The sequence below is a fragment of the Mobula hypostoma genome, chromosome 7 (genome assembly GCF_963921235.1).
Source record: "Mobula hypostoma chromosome 7, sMobHyp1.1, whole genome shotgun sequence".
NCBI classification, from domain to species: Eukaryota; Metazoa; Chordata; class Chondrichthyes; order Myliobatiformes; family Myliobatidae; genus Mobula; species Mobula hypostoma.
Genome location: NC_086103.1, coordinates 183,289,665 through 183,308,339, shown reverse-complemented (window position 1 = coordinate 183,308,339; position 18,675 = coordinate 183,289,665). Strand labels below are relative to the sequence as shown.

Below are 18,675 nucleotides of genomic sequence, written 5' to 3'. Positions count from 1 at the left end.
TCAAACGTCACAGGGAGAAGGCTGGAGAATGGGTTTGAGAGGGATAATAAATCAGCCATGATGGAATGGTGGAACAGACTCAATGGGCTGAATGGCCTCATTCTGCTCCCATGTCTTATGATCTTATCACTGGCCAACTGCAGGACTTTGAACTCCAGGTGGCGAACTCGGCTGACCACAGCAACCTCTTTCTTCACCAGATTCCCTTGTTTCTTGTTCAGCACAGTATGAGCTCTGGTGATTAGTTTGCAGATGAGTGGGTGTGTGGTGGGGCGAGGTGGGAGACACCAACACAAGGTGGCATAAATATACTGGTTAGTCTGAAGGTGGTTAATTGGGGCAAGGGGAAGAGGGCACAGCCTCAGAATATAAGGGCATCCCTTTAAAACAAAGATGAGAAGGAATTTATTCAGCTTGAGGGTGGTGAATCTGTGGAATTCATTGCCACAGACTGCTATGGAGCCCTAGTCATTGGGTATATTTAAAGCAGAGCTTGATAAGTTCCTGATTAGTAAGGTGTCAACTTCTCCATGGATGGTCACCTTGTCGTGGTGGAGAAGCTTGTGTGGTCCTGAGATCTCGAGAGCGATGCCGTCTGGAGCTATGCTCCTGGTAGGGTCACCCATGGCGGTAAGGTCGAGGGTGAGGTCCCTGACAAAGAACAATCCAACCAAGACCTCAACGGTGGAACAGGCGGACGAAGTTACTTCGAACTCAACGGCTGTGAAGGCGGATGAAGGCCGCAACAAACCCATCAGCTCCTATCGTCATGGTTTCCATGCCATTGGAATCAGTTGGTTGATTTGTGAAGTATCGTGTGCTTCTCGGAGTGCAACATCAAGTACACATTAAACAAATACACGCACAGGTGTCTTCACTCTGTGGGCCACTTCTTCAGAACGAAGACCATCATCCTCGACCTCAAGGGATAGCCACGACAACGAAGGTGTCAAAGGTTTCAGGGAGAGTCCCTTCTGAGTAATGAGAAGAGGGCATTTCACTCACTTATTTCTGATCACACCTCAACCCTTCTCCCTCTCACCTCTTTGTACTGGCTATCAGTGTTCTTTATCTCCCTAAGAAAAAATCCATGCAACCACCAAACCATGCCCACCGAGTATTGTGAGCAGTTTTGGGCCCCTTATCTGAGAAAGGATGTGTTGGCATTGGAGAAGGTCCAGCAGAGGTTCACAAGAATGATTCTGGGAATGAAAGGGTTAATGTATAATGTGTTTGATGGCTCTGGGCCTGTCCCCAATGGAGTTTAGAAGAATGAGGGAGGATCTCGATGAAACCTATCAAACATTGAAAGACCTAAACAGAGTGAATGTGAAGAAGATGTTTCCTATATTAGGGGAGTCTAGGACCACGGGGCACAACCCCAGAACTGAGGGGCATCCATTTAGAACAGAGATGAGGAGGAGTTTTTTTAGTCAGAGGATGGTGAATCTGCGGAATTCATTGCCACAGACAGTTGTGGAGGCCTAGTTGTTGGATAGCATGGAGATGTAGTAGTTTGTGTTGTGTCACTTTACATAACATCCCAACTCCCGTACTCAGTACTTTGATCTATGAAGGCCAACGTGCCAAAAGCTTTCTTTACCACCCTATCTACCTGTGCCGCTACGTTCAATGAATTGTGGACCTGAATTCCCAGATCCCCTCGTTCTACCTCACTCCTTAATGCCCTACCGTTCACCATGTGAGATCTACTCTGGTTGGCCCTATCGAAGTGCAAAACCTCGCACTTGTCTGCATTAAATTCCATCTTCCGTTTTTTGACCTGGTCCAGATCCCGCTGCAAGCTCCAATAGTCCTCCTCGTTGTCCACTACACCCCCATTGTGTGGATCACTGACTTTAATTGCCTTTCTTTCCTCAGAATGCTCTCTCCCATTCCAGCAATATTTATTTCTTCAGCTTTTGGTACTTTGGTATCACATACAAAACTAACATGTATTGCCCCTGAGGAGGTGAGGGGGAACTAACCCCTTGACTTGCAGCAGAGTCCTTCAGGTGAATGTGCCGTTGGGGACAGAATTCCAGAATTTGGACTCATGTAGGATTCTGATGTTTTTAATCCAAAGATCTTTTGGAAGTCAGGAAAGAGGCAGAAAACTTGTTGCTTCAGAAAATTTGATAGAACAATGAGAATTGGAAACTGGGACTTAAAGAATCTAGTAGGAGAAGGAAAAGAAGAAGAAATGATGACAGCCAAAGCGTTCTGCACTTACACAGTAGATAAGAGACATTCCATTCAAACTTGTAGATAAGAGTTAACCAATCATCACCTATTCAAATAATGCAATACCAAAGGAGGGTGCAGAAGGGGTTTACCAGGATGTTGCCTGGATTAGAGGCCATGTGCTTTAACGAGAGGTTAGGCAAATGTGGATTGTTTTCTCTGGAGTGGCAGATGCTGAGGGGAGATCTGAGAGGCATCGATAGAGCAGACAGACTGTACTTTATTCCCAGGGTTGAAATGTCTAGTACCTGAGGGCATCTATTGAAAGTGAGAGGAAGTAATTTCAAACGACTTGTGACGGGCATTTTTTTTTACCCCAGAGTGTGGTTGGTGACTGGAATGCGCTGCCTGGGGTGGAGGTAGAGGCAGAAACATTGGAGACTCTTCAAGATTCATTTATTATCAGAGAATGTGTAACTTGAGATTTGCTTGCTGACAAAGCAAGAAACCCAAAAGAACACAATTAAAGAAAAAAAAAGAATGAAAATAAAAATAAAAGATCAACACCCGACACGCAAGAGAAAGAAAAGAAAAAACATTTGAAAAATCGTGCAAGCCATCGAAGTGTTCCCAACCAAACTTGAGCCCTCAGATCCGAACGCTGGAGCGGCATGGAGTAGGCCCAAAGCCTGACTTATCAGTTCATATTAGCGGGCACGGAGCACAGTCTGCACAGCCTGAGCGCCATGGAGATGTCCATCACGGAGAATGAGCAAAATTTAGATAAGCAGATGAATGTGAGAACAATGGAGAGATATGGACATTGTGTAGGCAGAAGTGATTAGTTTAGTTGGCCATTTGATTACTAATTTAATTGGTTCAGCACAACATTGTTGTCCAAAGGGCCTGTTCCTGTGCTGTACCGGTCGATGTTCTATTATCTAAATGGAGTCAAGTTAGGAAAAGGGGAAGCACAATGAGATCTAGGTGTTCTTGTACATCAGTCACTGAAAGCAAGTATGCAAGTACAGCGGGCAGTGAAGAAAGCTAATGGCATGCTGGCCTTCATAACAAGGGGAATTGAGTATAAGAGCAAAGAGGTCCTTCTGCAGCTGTACAGGGCCCTGGTGAGACCACACCTGGAGTACTGTGTGCAGTTTTGGTCTCCAAATTTGAGGAAGGACATTCTTGCTATTGAGGGAGTGCAGCGTAGGTTCACAAGGTTAATTCCTGGGATGGCGGGACTGTCATATGTCGAAAGGACTGTCATATGATGGAGTGACTGGGCTTGTATACTCTGGAATTTAGAAGGCTGAGAGGGGATCTTATTAAAACATATGAGATTATTAAGGGATTGGACACACTGCAGGCAGGAACCATGTTCCCGCTGATGGGTGAGTCCAGAACCAGAGGCCACAGTTTAAGAATTAGGGGTAGGCCATTTAGAACGGAGTTGAGGAAAAACTTTTTCACCCAGAGAGTGGTGGATATATGGAATGCTCTGCCCCAGAAGGCTGTGGAGGCCAAGTCTCTGGATGCTTTCAAAAAAGAGATGGATAGAGCTCTTAAAGATAGTGGAATCAAAGGTTATGGGGATAAGGCAGGAACTGGATACTGATTGTGGATGATCAGCCATGATCACAGTGAATGGCGGTGCTGGCTCGAAGGGCCGAATGGCCTACTCCTGCACCTATTGTCCATTGTCTATTCCCAACTAATATTAAAATATTCAGTAATTGAATATTTTTACAATTATTTCAGTAGCTCAGTTGCCCTTTGCCTCGAATCTCTCCCAGTGTGTCTCTGTGTTTAAACGCCAGGTATCTGAGACATTGTGCGGGTGTGCAGTCTACCTTATTAAGGTGGTTGGCCGGAGGGGAGGGGAGGGGAGGGGGCGCGGCTTGAAGCGGAGGGAGGCGTGGGTCTGTGCTCATGAGCGAGAAGGGGAAGCAGAGAATTCAGTCTCTTTCTCCGTCGACAGCTAACAATGAGGAACGAGTAGGAAATTGTCATTACCAGGCTACGGTCAGGAGGATTTAATACTGTTGGAGAGGGTGTGTGTCAGCGAAAAAGAAAAGGAATTTACAGGGGGGGGTGTAGGCTTAATTGTTTGTGTGTGTGTGTGTGAGACAGACAGAGCCAAACACACACAGACAGACAACACACTTCGCCCTGCGAGATATTCCACCCAGCTCGCGGGATCACTGGAGGAAGATGAGCGACAGAGGGACGAGGTAGGCAGCGTTTTCATTTCTTGTCTGTGTGGGAGGGGGTCTTAGTTTGGGTGTCTTTGTGAATTGCATCGAGAGGGGTGTTGAAGATGATGTATTGATGCACGGACTGGGCTGGGCTCCGTGCTGTGATGGAAGGGACTGTCTGTCCCCCCTTGCAGTTCGTGAGAGAGGGTGTATGTGTGTGTGTGTGTGTGTTCCTGACCCAGAGGGTGACGGGCGGTGGGAGGTGAACCGCAGGCGTTGGCGCTCGCAAGTTCTGATGTTGGAGACTGCTCCCCGGCCTCTCTGTGGATCTCCAGCCGAGATCCCGGGATAGCTGGCGGGCGGCGTGGGAGGGACTGCCCGCCCAGCCTCGATGAGGGGACGAGGGGATGAGGGGGCGCCCCGCTGTGGGAGCGGTGCTACTGAAGGAGCGTCGGAGGGGCCGTCTCAGGTGAACGTGAGAAAATCTCTGGTACCATTTTCTGGTAAGTTGGTGGGAGTGGGGAATTCTCCCCACTCTCTCGGTCTCATCCCCTCCATCGAGATGATCAAAGCAGATTTATGAAATCATAATCACCTTGCCGTTTGTGAGATCTTGCTGTGTAACCATCCACCAGAGATTTATACTAACTACATCAACTGTTCGCTGGTTCGCATCTCGACCTCTCCCACCTTTCTGTGCTCCAGTTGCACCCATGTGACCAGTTAACCCTCTCCGTCAGAGGAAACCGGAGCATCCGGAGAAAACCCACATACGCACGGGAAGAATATTAAAACTGCTTACAGTTGATACCGGAATTGAACTCTGAACTCCGCCCTGAGCTGCAATAGCATCACGATAATCGCTCTGCTACGGTGGCACCCTGACTGTAGGTTATCCTTCCTCAATTCGCTGTTTAACGAGCTGATCTGTGTGAACAGTGTGCAAGAGCTTTGCGCTGTATCTCATACGACAATAATTGCAATGAACTGCTGCGGCAAAACAACAAATTTCATGACATACGCCAGTCAGAATTAAATCTGATTCAGAGTGCAGAAGTTACCCATACTTTGGAAAACTGAAGTCAAATATTGTGAGGGAACTATCGTTAGGTAACAATAATTTTGTTCTCCTTTACACTCACTTATTAAGAATGAGTGGGGTTGAGTGGAAAAAAAAAATTCATGATTAATGTTGGAGCAGATTTGATGGGCTGAATGGCCTAATTCTGCTCCTGTATCTCAGAGTCTGCGAGCTCTAGTTCCAGTCTCACCCAACCTCAGTAGCAAAAGCCTGCTTGCATTTACTCATCATTAGGGTGGTGGGGTGGAGATGTGTCTCTACCAAGAGAGGTGTAAGGTCTCCTTCCCTCCACTAGCCTGCAGGTCACCCTTGGGCAAGGTGCAGCACCTGCTTAGGCCCCGATCAGGGTCACGTGAACCCATGGGAGCAGGTGGTAGATGGTCGTATGAGCGGCTGGTACATATCACAAGTTCTGGTTATGCGACCCGCTGACGCCAGGCGGACAATCTCTGAAGGGGATTGGTAATGACTGGAGCCACCCGTCTTGTAAAGACACTGCCCAGAAGGCAGCAATGGCAAACCACTTCTGCAGGAAACTTTGCCGAGAACAATCATGGTCGCCGTGATCGCCCACGTCGTTAGATACGGTGCATAACGAACGAACAAATGTATCTACTAAAACATAGAACACAACATTACAGCACAGTACAGGCCCTTCGGCCCACATTGTTGTGACGATCTTTTAACCTACACCTCCGATATTTTAACCTTGCCTCTGACATAGCCCTCCATTTTTCTATCATCCGTGTGCCTATCTAAGAGACAGAAGATGGCGGGTATAGAACGAGCTGCCAGAGGAAGTGGTTCAGGCAGGTACAGTTACAACGTTTAAGAGACATTTGGAAAGGTCATGGAGAAGAAAGGTTTAGTGGGATATGGACCAAATTGGAACTTTTCCTGCAGTATTTTGCGCATGTTGCGCTACAAAATAATATAAGGAAGATTAGAAAAAAACAAAGTCCACTGTAATGCAAAGTGTTCATGGTGTTGCTGTACTGAGGCAGTGGTTAGGGTTCTACAGGTTGGCTTAACAATTAAAGATTAGCATTATTTTCGATAAATACAGTGAAATGTGTTGTTTATGCCCAATCAAATCAGGGAAGATTGTGCTGATCGCCACGTTTTCAGCGTCCACATAGCATGTCCACAACCTACTAACCCTAACTACGTGTCTTTGGACTGTGGGAGGAAACCAGAGCAGCCAGAGGAAACCCACGCGGTCACAGAGGGAATGTACGGACCATAAGACACAGGAGCAGAATTAGGCCATTCACCCATCGAGTCTGCTCCGCCGTTCCATCATGGCTGATCCCAGATCCCATTGAATCCCATACACTTGCCTTCTAGCCTCCTTTGATGCCCTTAAATATACCCATCGACATGGCCTCTGCTGCAGTCCATGCACTAGCAGTACACAGGTTCACTACTCTCTGGCAAAAAAAAAGCCTCCCTACCTCTGTTCTGAAGGGACGCCCCTCAATGTTGAGGCTGTGCCCTCTAGTTCCGGATACCCCACCACAGGAACCATCCACTCCGTATACACCATATTTAGTCCTTTCAACATTCAGTAGGTTTCGTTGAGATCCCCTTGCATTCTCCTAAGTTACAGTAAGTACAGGCCCAAAGTTGCCAAACACTCCGCACATGTTAACCCCTTCATTCCTGGAATCACCCTCGTGAACCTCCTCTGGACTCTTCCCCAATGAGAATGCCCATGCCAGAATCAAGTGATTCTTGAAAGATCATGACCAATGCATCCGTTATCTCTTCAGCAACCTCTCTCAGGATTCTGGGATGTAGTCCATCTGGTGTAGATGACTTATCCACCTTAAGATCATTGAGTTTGCCTCGCACTTTTTCCTTTGTAATAGCAATGACACTCACTCCTGCTCCCTAACACTCATGGACCTCTGGGACACTGCTAGTGTCTTCCACAGTGAAGACAGATGCAAAGTACCCATTAAGTTCATCTGCCATTTCTTTGTCCCCAATTACTATCTCACCAGCCTATTTTTCCAGTGGTCCAATATCAGCTCTCAACTACCTTTTACTCTTTATATTACTGGAAAAAAACCTTTTGGTATCCTGCTTTATATTATTGGCTAGTTTGCTCTCATATTTCATTTTTTCCCTTCTTATAGCTTGTTTAGTTGCCTTTGTTGGATTTTAAAAGCTTCCCAATCATCCAACTTCCCAGTTATTTTTGCTACCTCATATGCCATTTCCTTGGCTTTTGTGCAACCCTTAACTTCCCTTGTCAGCCACAGTTGCCTGCCCCAGCCATTTGAGAAATTCTTCCTATGTGGAACATACCTCTCCTGCACCTTGTGAACTATTCCCAGAAACTTCAGCCATCTCTGCTCTGCCGTCATCCCTGCCAGTATCCTCCTCCAATCCACCTGGGCAAGCTCCTGTCTCATGCCTCTGTAATTCCCTTTATTCTATTGTGATACAAATACATGTGAGTTATGCTTCTCCCTCTCATATTGCGGTATGAATTAAATCATATTATGTTCACTGCCTCCTAAGGGTTCCTTTATGTTAAGCTCCCTAATAAGATGTGGGTTATTACACCTTTCCCCGAGTAGGCTCAAGCACAAGCTGCTCTAAAAATCTATCTCATAGGCATTTAACAAATCCCCTCTCTTGTGATCCAACACCAATCTGATTTTCCCAATTCCCTTGCATATTGAAGTCCCCCATTACAATTGTGTCATTACCCTTGTTACATGCCTTTTCCAGCTCCCTTTGTAATCTCAACCCCACATCTTGGCTACCAATATATTTTTCCCATAATGTTGTTTTTAACTCTTGCAGTTTCTTAGCTCCACACACAAAGATACAGCATTCTCTGAGCCTATGTCACCTCTTTCTAAAGATGTAATTCCATCTCTTACAACAGAGCCACACCATCACCTATGCCTTCTTCCCTGTCCTTTCGATACAAAGTATATCCTTTGATGTTAAACTTCCAACTATGGCCTCCTTTCAGCCATGACTCAGTGGTGCCTACAACGTCATAGTGACCAATCTCTTAATTGCGCCATGAGTTCACCTACCTTATTCCGAATGCTACGCACATTTAAATACACCACCTTCAGTCCTGCATTATTTGCCCTTTTGTATTTTGCCTCTGTGGTACAATTTAACTCTTTGCTTTGTCTGCATTTGTACCCAATCATTGGCTTGTCCTTCCTTATGTTCATGTTACACCCATCATCTACTTGTAAACTTGCTGGTTCATCCTCAGCTCTATCATACTGGTTCCCATCCCCCTGCCATATTAGTTTAAACCACTCCAACAGCTCTAGTAAACCTGCCTGCAAGGATATTGGTCCGCCACGGATTTAAGTCCAACCCATCCCTTTCGTACAAGTCGCACCTGCCCCAGAATAGGTCCCAATGATCCAGAAATCTGAATCTCTGTCCCTGCTCCAATCCTTCAGCCACACATTTATCTGCCAACTCATTCTATTCCTATCCTCACTGTCATGTGGCACAGGCAGCAATCCCAAGATTACTACCCTTGAGGTCCTGCTTCTTAGCTTCCTTTGTAACTTTCTATACTCTTTTGTTTTCATGACCTTCTTGCTTTTCCTACCAATGTCTTTGGTACCAACATGTACCATGACTTCTGCTTGCTCACCCTCCCTTTTCAGGATATTGTGGGCACGTTCAGAAACATCGTGAACCCTGGCACCTGGGAGGCAAACTACCATCCGTGTTTCCTTTTCACGCCCACAGGATCGCCTATGCGTCCCCGTGATGATAGAGTCTCCTTTTTCTGCTGTCATCCGCTTCAGTTCCCTACCCTTCTGAGCCACAGGGTCAGACTCAGTGCCAGAGGCACGGCCACTGTTGCCTCCCCCAGGTAGGTCATTTTTCCTCCCCCAACAGCACTCAAAATGGAGTACGTTGTTGAGGGTGATGGCCACAGGGGTACTCTCCACTATCTGACGTTCTCCCTTCCCTCTCTTGACAGTCACCCTTTTGTCTGTCTCCTGTCGCCTTGGGGTGACGACCACCCTGTTGCTCCTGTCGATCACTTCTTCACTTTCCCTAAGAAGCCGAAGGTCATCGAGCTGCGTCTCCAGTTCCCTAACTCGGTCTTTAAGGAACTGCAGTTCAATGCACCTGGTGCAGACGTGGCCATCGAGGAGGCTGGGAGTCCCTTGGACATCCCAGTCTGACACTCAGAACAGAGCACTAGCTTTGTAGACATACCCCCTTTTCTCTCAAGAAAAAAGTAAACAAGAAATAAGGAATGAACTTACCTACCTATCTTGCCTCTGCCTGTTTTAAAAACTCCTTACAGATGGTGGTGGGAATTGAACCCTATAGATCGATCACTTGCTGGCATTTTAAAGCGATGTACTAACCACTACACCATCTTGAAGGGAAGTAGCCATTCCTGAACCTGGCGGTGTGGGACTTGGGGCTTCTGTGCCTCCTGCTCGAGGGGAGAAGGCATCGCCCCGATGGTGGGGGATCTTTGATGTCGGATGTTGCCATCTTGAGGTAGCACTTCCTGTAGATCGTGGGGAGAGACGTGCCTGTGATGTATCAGGTGGAGCTTCTCTGCAGCTTCTTGTGTTGCTGTGAATTTGAATTGGTTTACCAGATTATCAGGGTCAATGTCGTGCTTGTTGTTACCTGTATAAGTCCGCGTGTGCACAGGTACAATGAACTCCTTACTTGCAGCAGTATCACAGGCGCACAGCATTATTTAAGCAACATTCAGAAGAAAAACAAATGATGCCATGGTAGCCTAGCAGTTAGAGTGATGCTACTGCAGCTCTGGGCGTCGGAGTTCGGAGTTCGGAGTTCAATTCCGGAGTTCTCTGTGAGAAAACTCCATCAGCACGGGGTTTCCTCTCAGTGCTCCGGTTTCCTCCCACAGTCCAAAGACGTACCAGTTAGTAGCTTAATTGGTCAGTGTAAATTGTCCTGTGATTGGGCTCGGGTTATATCCGGGGGTTGCTTGGCAGTACGGCTCGTTAGGCTGGAAGGGCCTGTTCTGTGCTATATCTCTAAATAAATAAAAAACAATTAAATTTTCAATCTTTACACTAAAGTGCAATTAGAACAAAAAAAACTGAAGTGTTTTTCAATGAGTAAATGCAGAGAGGGTGGACACAGATGGCAGGGGACCAGCCAGCTGCAGATCTGGATTCAAGGGAGTGATTATCCACACTTCGACCTGGGATCACGTTCCGCAGAAGGCGTTAGACGCTGCAGGAGCTGGGATCTCGAGTAAGGAGCAAGCTACTGGGCGGAGCTCTGTGGGTCAGGCTGCACTTGTGGAGGCAAAGAGGAACGGATGACATCTTCTTCTTCTTAAGCCCTTCACTGCTATTGGAGTTTAGGCTGCCGACAACAGCTGACCTGAGCCCTCTCTCCAGAGCCGGAAGTCTCACCACATGCCTTTATACATCTAGGTGAAGATTCTTTCTGTCCCAGGGATGAGGCTTTTGGAGCTTCTGTTCGTGTTTCTGTAGCTCTGGGTTTTTACAGGATGGGGTTGTCAGCCCCATGTACAACCTTCCTCCTCTCACAGCCGGGTTTGGGACCGTCCATGATGGAGACAGACATTTTGTTGACTGTCATTCAGATATCCCACCTCTCCCGGAAGTTCCGAGAGTCTCCTGCATATTGATAGTGGCTCCCTGATGCCTGCAAATTATATACAATATCCTGGAAATAGATTTTTTTTTGGAGAGCGAACGAGAGCAAGAGAGAGAGAGAGAGCACGCGAGAGAGGGAGAGAGCACACCGTGCAGAGTGTTCTAAAAAAAGAAAATATAAAATGTATGTCACTCCAGACTACACTAAAGTGTACCCCTGCCTAATAGGGGTCAAAATAATGACAGTGTTGCTCGCTGCACTGTTTGCAACAGTGACTTTTCTATTGCCCATGGTGGGTTAAGACTGTAAAAGACATGTTGAGGTGAGTTTAACAGGTGTTATTCGTTCATTAGCATAGCTAACGTTATTTAAACTGACTGGCTAGCTGCTAAGGAGCTACTCTATTGCAGACATCCCACCTCTCCTGGAAGTTCCGGGAGTCTCCCGCAAATTGATGGTGCTACCTCCCTGAAATGAGTTTTTGCAGGGTGGGATGTCTGATCATTGATATGATAGTGTTAATTTGACCAGAAATGTTGACTGACCCTTTGCCTCCGCTGATGTTTTGCCTGGCTCACTGAGTTCCTTCAGCATGTTTTTTTTGTTTCTGATTCAACAGGCAATTCCCAAAGGAAGTTTGGGATAATTTTTTTAGGAAGGAGCCATAGAGCCATACTGCATGGAAACAGGCCCTTCAGCCCAACTAGCCCATGCTAACCCAGATGCCAATCTGAGCTAGTCCCACCTCCCTCTAAACCAGGGGTTCCCAACCTTTTTTATGCCATGGACCAATGCCATTAAGCAAGTGGAGAGTGGACTGCAGGGCAGGAATCCCTGCTCTAAACCTTTCTAAATTGCACTCTAAATTGAACTAGCCTCTACCACTTCCTCTGGCAGCTCATACTGTATACCCACTAAAATCTTTCTTCTCTCACTTTAGATTTATGCCCTGTAGTATTACATTACCCTACCCTGGGGAGAAGACTTATGCCCTGTAGTATTACATTACCCTACCCTGGGGAGAAGACTTATGCCCTGTAGTATTACATTACCCTACCCTGGGGAGAAGACTGTGACCATCTACCTATTTGTGATATTTACCCACTACCATCAGGAAGGAGGTCCAGGAGCATCAGGACTAGGACTGTCAGACGGGGTAACAGCTTCTTCCCTCAGGCTGGGTGACTAATGAATACCCTGACACCACTGAGGTCTCGTCACTAGGACAGCGAGCTGTTTACTTGTGCTGCACACTGCCACTGTACTTTGAATTATATTTTATTAACTTATTTATGGTAATTTGTTTTATGTGCTGAGTGTGATGAGTCTTGTGTGGGTGCACTGTGGTCTGGAGGAATGTTGTTTCGTTTGGTTGTGTATATATACGACAATAAACTTGAACTTGTAGGGTAATGTAATGGGTGACAGATGACACGTTGTTCATAATAGAAACTGTTCCATATAATTCACAAACACCATCACTGAATCGTCGTATTCACTTTAAGAGACGGTGTCTGACGTAGTGACATCACTGTAAGGCGACTGCTTTTGGTTTGTTCATAATGGAAGTAAAAGGCTGCAGTTTTTGTTAACCACATAAAACGCATATTTTATTCACAAAATCCTACAAATTTATGTCCCTTGTGATTTTTATAAAACTAAGGTCACCCTTAGTTTCGTACATTTCCAGCCTATCCAATCTCACCTTTGTAACTAAAGCCGTCCTGACCCAATAACGTCTCTGTGAATCTTTCTGCGCTCTTTCCCACGGAGTGACACCCTTCCGAGAGCTGAGCAAGCAGACTGTATACAGTATGCCAAGTGCGGACTCACCATTGTCATGTGTACAGTTGTATAAAGATTAGATTTATTTGTCACACGTACGGTAAAATGCATCGTTTGTGTCAAGAACCATCCCAGTCTGAGGATTGTGCTGGGGGCAGCCTGCAAGAGTTGCCATATTTCTGGCACCAACATAGGATGCTCACAACCTACCAACCCTAACGCCTATGTCTTGATTTTGGAATGTGAGCAGAAAGCAAAACTCCCAGAGGAAACCCACGTAGTCACGGAGAGAACATGCAAACCCTTACGAGCAGCAGTGGGAATTAAACCTGGGCCACTGGCTCTGTAAAGCAATGTGCTGACCTCTATGCTACTGTAAGAATATTCGGGGCTGGAGGAACAGAGTAACGTTGCCATGGCTGCGAAAGGAACCTCATCCCGGGGGAAGGGAGGATCTTCAATGGGTTACACTTGCGGACAACTCGAAAGGCTGGCCCAGAACAGAGGACACTGGGGATCTTCAGTTTGTGGCTTATGTCCCAGTAGGGCTGACAGGCTAAAGAGAAGAGGGGACAGAGTAGAAATGACAGTAATTGGAGTGGTGCAAGAAAAATGAGCAGAGTAGCATCCTTGACCTCTAGACAATTTTTGCATCAGGCTGTTCAGTCAGTGCAGTACATATTGATGTAATTACAAAGAAGGCACGACAGCAGCTATACTTTTAGGAGTTTGGGGAGAACCGGTGTATCACCAAAGACATTCGCAAGTTTCTACAGATGTGCTCTGGACAGCATTCTCATTGGTGTTATCACCATTTGGCTCAGAGGGGCCGCTGAACAGGATCAGAGAGTTTTAAACTCTGTGAACTCCGTCCTGGGCACCCGCCTCTCCAGCATCGAGGGCATCCTCGAAAGGCGATGCTTTAAGAAAAGGTGGCATCTGTCATTAAAGACATGGCCCTCCCCCCTCCGCATCACCTAGGATGTTACCTCTTCTCATTGCTACCATCAAAGAAGGGGTCCAGGAGCCTGATGAGAGGCAATCAATGATTCCCCTTCACCATCAGATTTCTGAATGGACAATGAACCCATGTACACTACCTCAATATTTTTCTCTCTCTTCCACTACTTAATTAACTTTTTAAAAATGTTTCTTATTGTAGTAGTTTTTATTATTATGTATTGCAATGTATTGCTGCTGCAAAACAAGAAGTTTCATGACACATGCCAGTGATATTAAACCTGATTCTGAAGTAGCCGGCTAGAGAATACCTTGCAAATCCCTACTTGGTTCCGGTTGGGTGGAGTGTTGTTGATCAGGAGAGAAGTTGGCTCTGTTGGAGCCGAAGACTTTTCCTTGTTTTTCGGTGACGTTTGCTGGATAGCCAGCTGGATACTCCCATCTGTGGTTCAGTCTGATTTGAGCAAGACCACTTTTGGCAGAGTGTCTCCTGCTGAATGCAAGTGCGTGGAAACCATCTGTTCCACATAAATGGACGTAAGACATGGGAGCAGGATTTGGCTCTTTGGACAATTGGGTCTGCTCCACCATTCCATCATGGCTGATTTATTATCCCTCTCAACCCCATTCTCCTGTCTTCTCCCTGTAACCTTTGGCACCCATGACTAATCAAGAAGCTGTCAGCCTCCGCTGTAAGTATACGCAATGACTTTGTCTTCACAGCCGTCTGTGACAATTATTTACACAGCTTCACCACTCTAGCTAAAGAAATTCCTCCTCATCTCTGCCCCAAATGGACGTCCCTCTCTTCTGAGGCTGTGGCCTCTGGTCCTTCTCTTCCCCCGCTACAGGCAGCACCCTCTTCACATTCACTCTACCTCGGCCTTTCAATATTCAATAGGTTTCAATGAGATTCCCTCTCATTCTTCTAAATTCAAGCATACAGGCCCACAGCCATCAAGTGTTCCTTATACATTAACCCTTTCATTTCCAGAATCATTCTCATGAGCCTCCTACAGACCCTTTCTAATTCCAGCACATCCTTTCTTGGATAAGGGGCCCAAAACTGCTCTCAATACTCCAAGTGCGGTCTGACCAATGACTTATAAAGCCTCAGCATCACATCCCTGCTCTTGTATTATAGACCTCTTGAAATGAATGCTAACATTGCATTTGCCTTCCTCACCACCGACTCAACCTGCAAATTAACCTTTAGGAAATCCTGCACAAGAGCTCCCAAGTCCCTTTGCACCTCAGTTTTTCGGATTTTCTCTCCGTTTAGAAAATAGCCCACATCTTTATTCCTTCTACTAACGTGCATGACCTGCACTGTATTCCATCTGCCACTTCTTTGCTGTAAGTCCTTATGTCGACATGTGTAGTGAGGATGTTTGTTGGAATAGGGATCTTGAGAAAGGGTGGCCATGCGGGGAGAAGGCAGGGATAATAAATCAGCCATGATGGATGGTGGAGAGTCAATGAGCTGAATGGCCGAATTCTGCTCCTATGTCGTATGGTATCCTCTCATTGATGGCCTCACTTTCTAATGAACTAAGAACTCTCTGAAGGTTGGGCAGCATCAATGGCGGGAGAAGTGATTGACGTCTCTGGGTGTAGGCAGCTCTGCGGTGTAGGTCGCGGACCTCGTGTCTCTCAGTGCCAGTAATGCAAGTGCAATAGCAACTTCTCACACTGTGTGTGTGTGAGTGTGTGTGTGTGAGTGTGTGTGTGTGAGTGTGTGTGTGCGTGCGTGTGTGCGTGCGTGTGCGTGCGTGTCTGTGCGCGCGTGTCTGTGCGCGAGTGTGTGCGCGCGAGTGTGTGCGCGAGTGTGTGCGCGAGTGTGCGCGCGAGTGTGTGCGCGTGTGTGTGCGCGTGTGTGTGTGCGTGAGTGTGAGTGAGTGAGTGAGTGTGTGTGTGCGTGTGTGTGAGTGTGTGTGTGTGAATGTGTGAGTGAGTGTGCGCGTGTGAGTGTGTGAGTGTGCGTGTGTGCGTGTGTGTGTGTGTGTGCGCGTGTGTGCGTGTGTGTGTGTGTGTGTGTGTGTGTAGATTGCACATTCTCCCTAAGACTGTTGATTGCCAGCACTCCCCAGCACCACCACCCCCTTCCCCAAAGTCACTCTGGTTTGCTCCCACACGTCATACACGCAGGTTAGCGGGTTAATTGGCTGCAATGTGTGGGTGAGGGATAGAATCTGCAGGGAGCTGGGGCTGTGGGGAGGATATGATGGAGTTAACATGAATTGGTGTTTGATGGGTCAGTAGAGACACGGCAAACAGAAGGGCATGTTGCTGCACTGAGTGACTCTAGAACATAGTAGAGCACAGGAACACAATGTTGTGCCGAACCAATTAAATTACCAATAAAATGGTCTACTAAACTAATCTCTTCTGCCTCTACGATGCCCATATCTTTCTATTTTCCTCAAATTCATGTGCCCATCTAATCCCTAATGTTTCTGCCTCTTCTACCACCACCCCAGGCAGCACAGTCCAAACACACACCACTCTCTGTGTATATGTAAAATCTTGCCCCCTCAGCTCTTTGAAATTACCCCCTCTCACCATAAATGCATGCCCTCTGGTATTAGACATTTCAACTTTGGGAAAAACGTGCTATCTGTCTACTCTACCTATGCCTCTCATGATCTTATAAACCTCCATCAGATCTCCTCTAAGCCTCTGCCACTCCAGAGGAAACAACCCAAGTTTGTCCAACCTCTTGTTATGGAATATGCCCTCTAATCTAGGTATCCTATCTGCAGACGAGAATAAACAGGGAAGACATAAAACAAGTACAGAACTTTTGCTACTTAGGAAACTGGGTGACATCAGATGGCAGGTGCGACTTGGACATCAAAAGAAGAATAGGGATGGCAAAAGACACCTTTATGAGAATGAAGAGTATACTGACCAATACTAAACTAGGCATGACAACCCGCCTCAGAGTACTGAAATGTTGCATTTATCCAGTTATGTTATATGGCTCAGGATGTTGGACAATATCTAGTAACATGAGGAAATGAATTGAAGCAGCAGAGATGTGGTTTTTGAGGAGGATGCAAAGAATATCATAGACGAAACAAATAACTAACGAGGATGTCATGAACAGAGCAAACACAAAAAGAGAAATAATGTATGAGATCATGAAAAGGCAACGTAACTTCATTGAACATGTGATTAGGAAAGAGGAGTTAGAATGCACGGTAATTATGGGAAAGATGTCAACAAAATTGAGAGAGTACAGAGAAGATTTATGAGAATGTTACCTGGGTTTCATCTCCGAAGTTACAGAGAAAGTTTGAACAAGTTGGGTCTTTATTCTTTGGAGTGTAGAAGGTTGAGGGGGTTCTTGATAGAGGTATTTAAAATTATGAGGGGGATAGATAGAGTTGACGCGGATAGGCTTTTTCCATTGAGAGTTGGGGAAGATTCAAACAAGAAGACATGAGTTGAGAGTTAAAGGGCAAAAGTTTAGGGGTAACATGAGGGGGAACTTCTTTACTCAGAGAGTGGTAGCTGTGTGGAACGAGCTTCCAGTAGAAGTGGTTGAGGCAGGTTCGATGTTGTCGTTTAAAGTTAAATTGGATAGCTATATGGACAGGGAAGGAATGGAGGGTTATGGGCTGAGTGCAGGTCGGTGGGACTGGGTGAGAGTAAGAGTTCGGCACGGACTAGAAGGGCCGAGATGGCCTGTTTCCGTGCTGTAATTGTTATATGGTTATATGGAAGAAAGCAGGAGGAAGCAGAGACAAATGATGATGGAGACAGCAGCCAGAGAACTGGAAATGAATATCAATGAATTGATCCACTTGACCCAAAACAGGAGTGTGTGGGCCATGGCAGTCAAAGCTCAAACTGGGCACGGCACCTGATGATGATGAATCCAGGCATGATCCTGGTAAACCAGGATAACTCTGTAGTTCGATCATCTTCTCTGATGTCAAAGGGATGCGACAGGGGAAAAGAAAATGCAAATGAACAACTTAATGATCTACATCCAGGAGTTCATAAAGATTCAACATGGCGTCTAAAACTCTGACAGACTTCAATAGATGTGCAGTGGAGAGTACAGCCCATTGACTGGCTGCATCACAATCTCGTATAGAAACATCTTTGCCCTTGAATGGAAAAGTCCAATGAAAAGTAGTGGATATGGCCCACTCCATGACAGGTAAAGCCCTCCCCACCATTGGGCACATCTACAGAATGCATTGTCACAGGGACTCCCTCCACCCAGGATATGCTCTCTTCTCACTGCTCCCATTGGGAAGATGGTACAGGAGACTCAGAACCCATCCCACCAGGTTCAGGAACAGTTCTTACTCCTCAACCATCAGGCTCTTGAACCAAAGGGGATAACTTCACTCAACTTCACCTGCTCCATCATTGAAATGTTCCCACAACCTATGGACTCCCTTTCAAGGACTCATCTCATGTTCTCTATCTACTGCTTATTTATTTTTTATTATTATTTCTTTCTTTTTGTATTTGCATGTTGTCTTTTGCACACTGATTGAATGTCCAAATTGGTGCGGTCTTTCATTGATTCTGTAATGAATTTATTGAGTAAGAAAATGAACCTCAGGGTTGTGTATAGTGACTTACACTGTATGTACTTTGGTAATAAGTTTACTTTAATCTTTGTCATTGATTAGATTTACTTTATTTGTCACATGTAAACTGAAATACCAAGCTATTGAAATGCATTGTTTGTACCAATGACCAACACAGTTCGGGGAAGTGCTGGGGTCAGCCCGTTAGTGTCGCCATGCTTCCAGCACCAGCACAGCCACGGAGAGATGGATATGTCCCTGGGACCAGACGGGATATACCCCAGGTTAC

The 18,675-nt window shown here is 46.2% G+C and overlaps 1 protein-coding gene across 2 annotated transcripts in view; it reads left to right on the top strand.

The window, feature by feature from the left end:
• Nucleotides 1-4,134: 4,134 nt before the first annotated feature.
• The window catches only part of LOC134349804 (beta-arrestin-1), a 137,757-nt gene continuing 123,216 nt past the window's right edge, over nt 4,135-18,675 (top strand). For both annotated transcript variants that reach the window (XM_063054692.1, XM_063054691.1), the window contains exon 1: nt 4,135-4,418. In XM_063054692.1, coding sequence (XP_062910762.1) covers nt 4,399-4,418 — 20 coding nt within the window. In that variant the 5' untranslated portion in view covers nt 4,135-4,398. The remainder of the gene's footprint in view (nt 4,419-18,675) is intronic.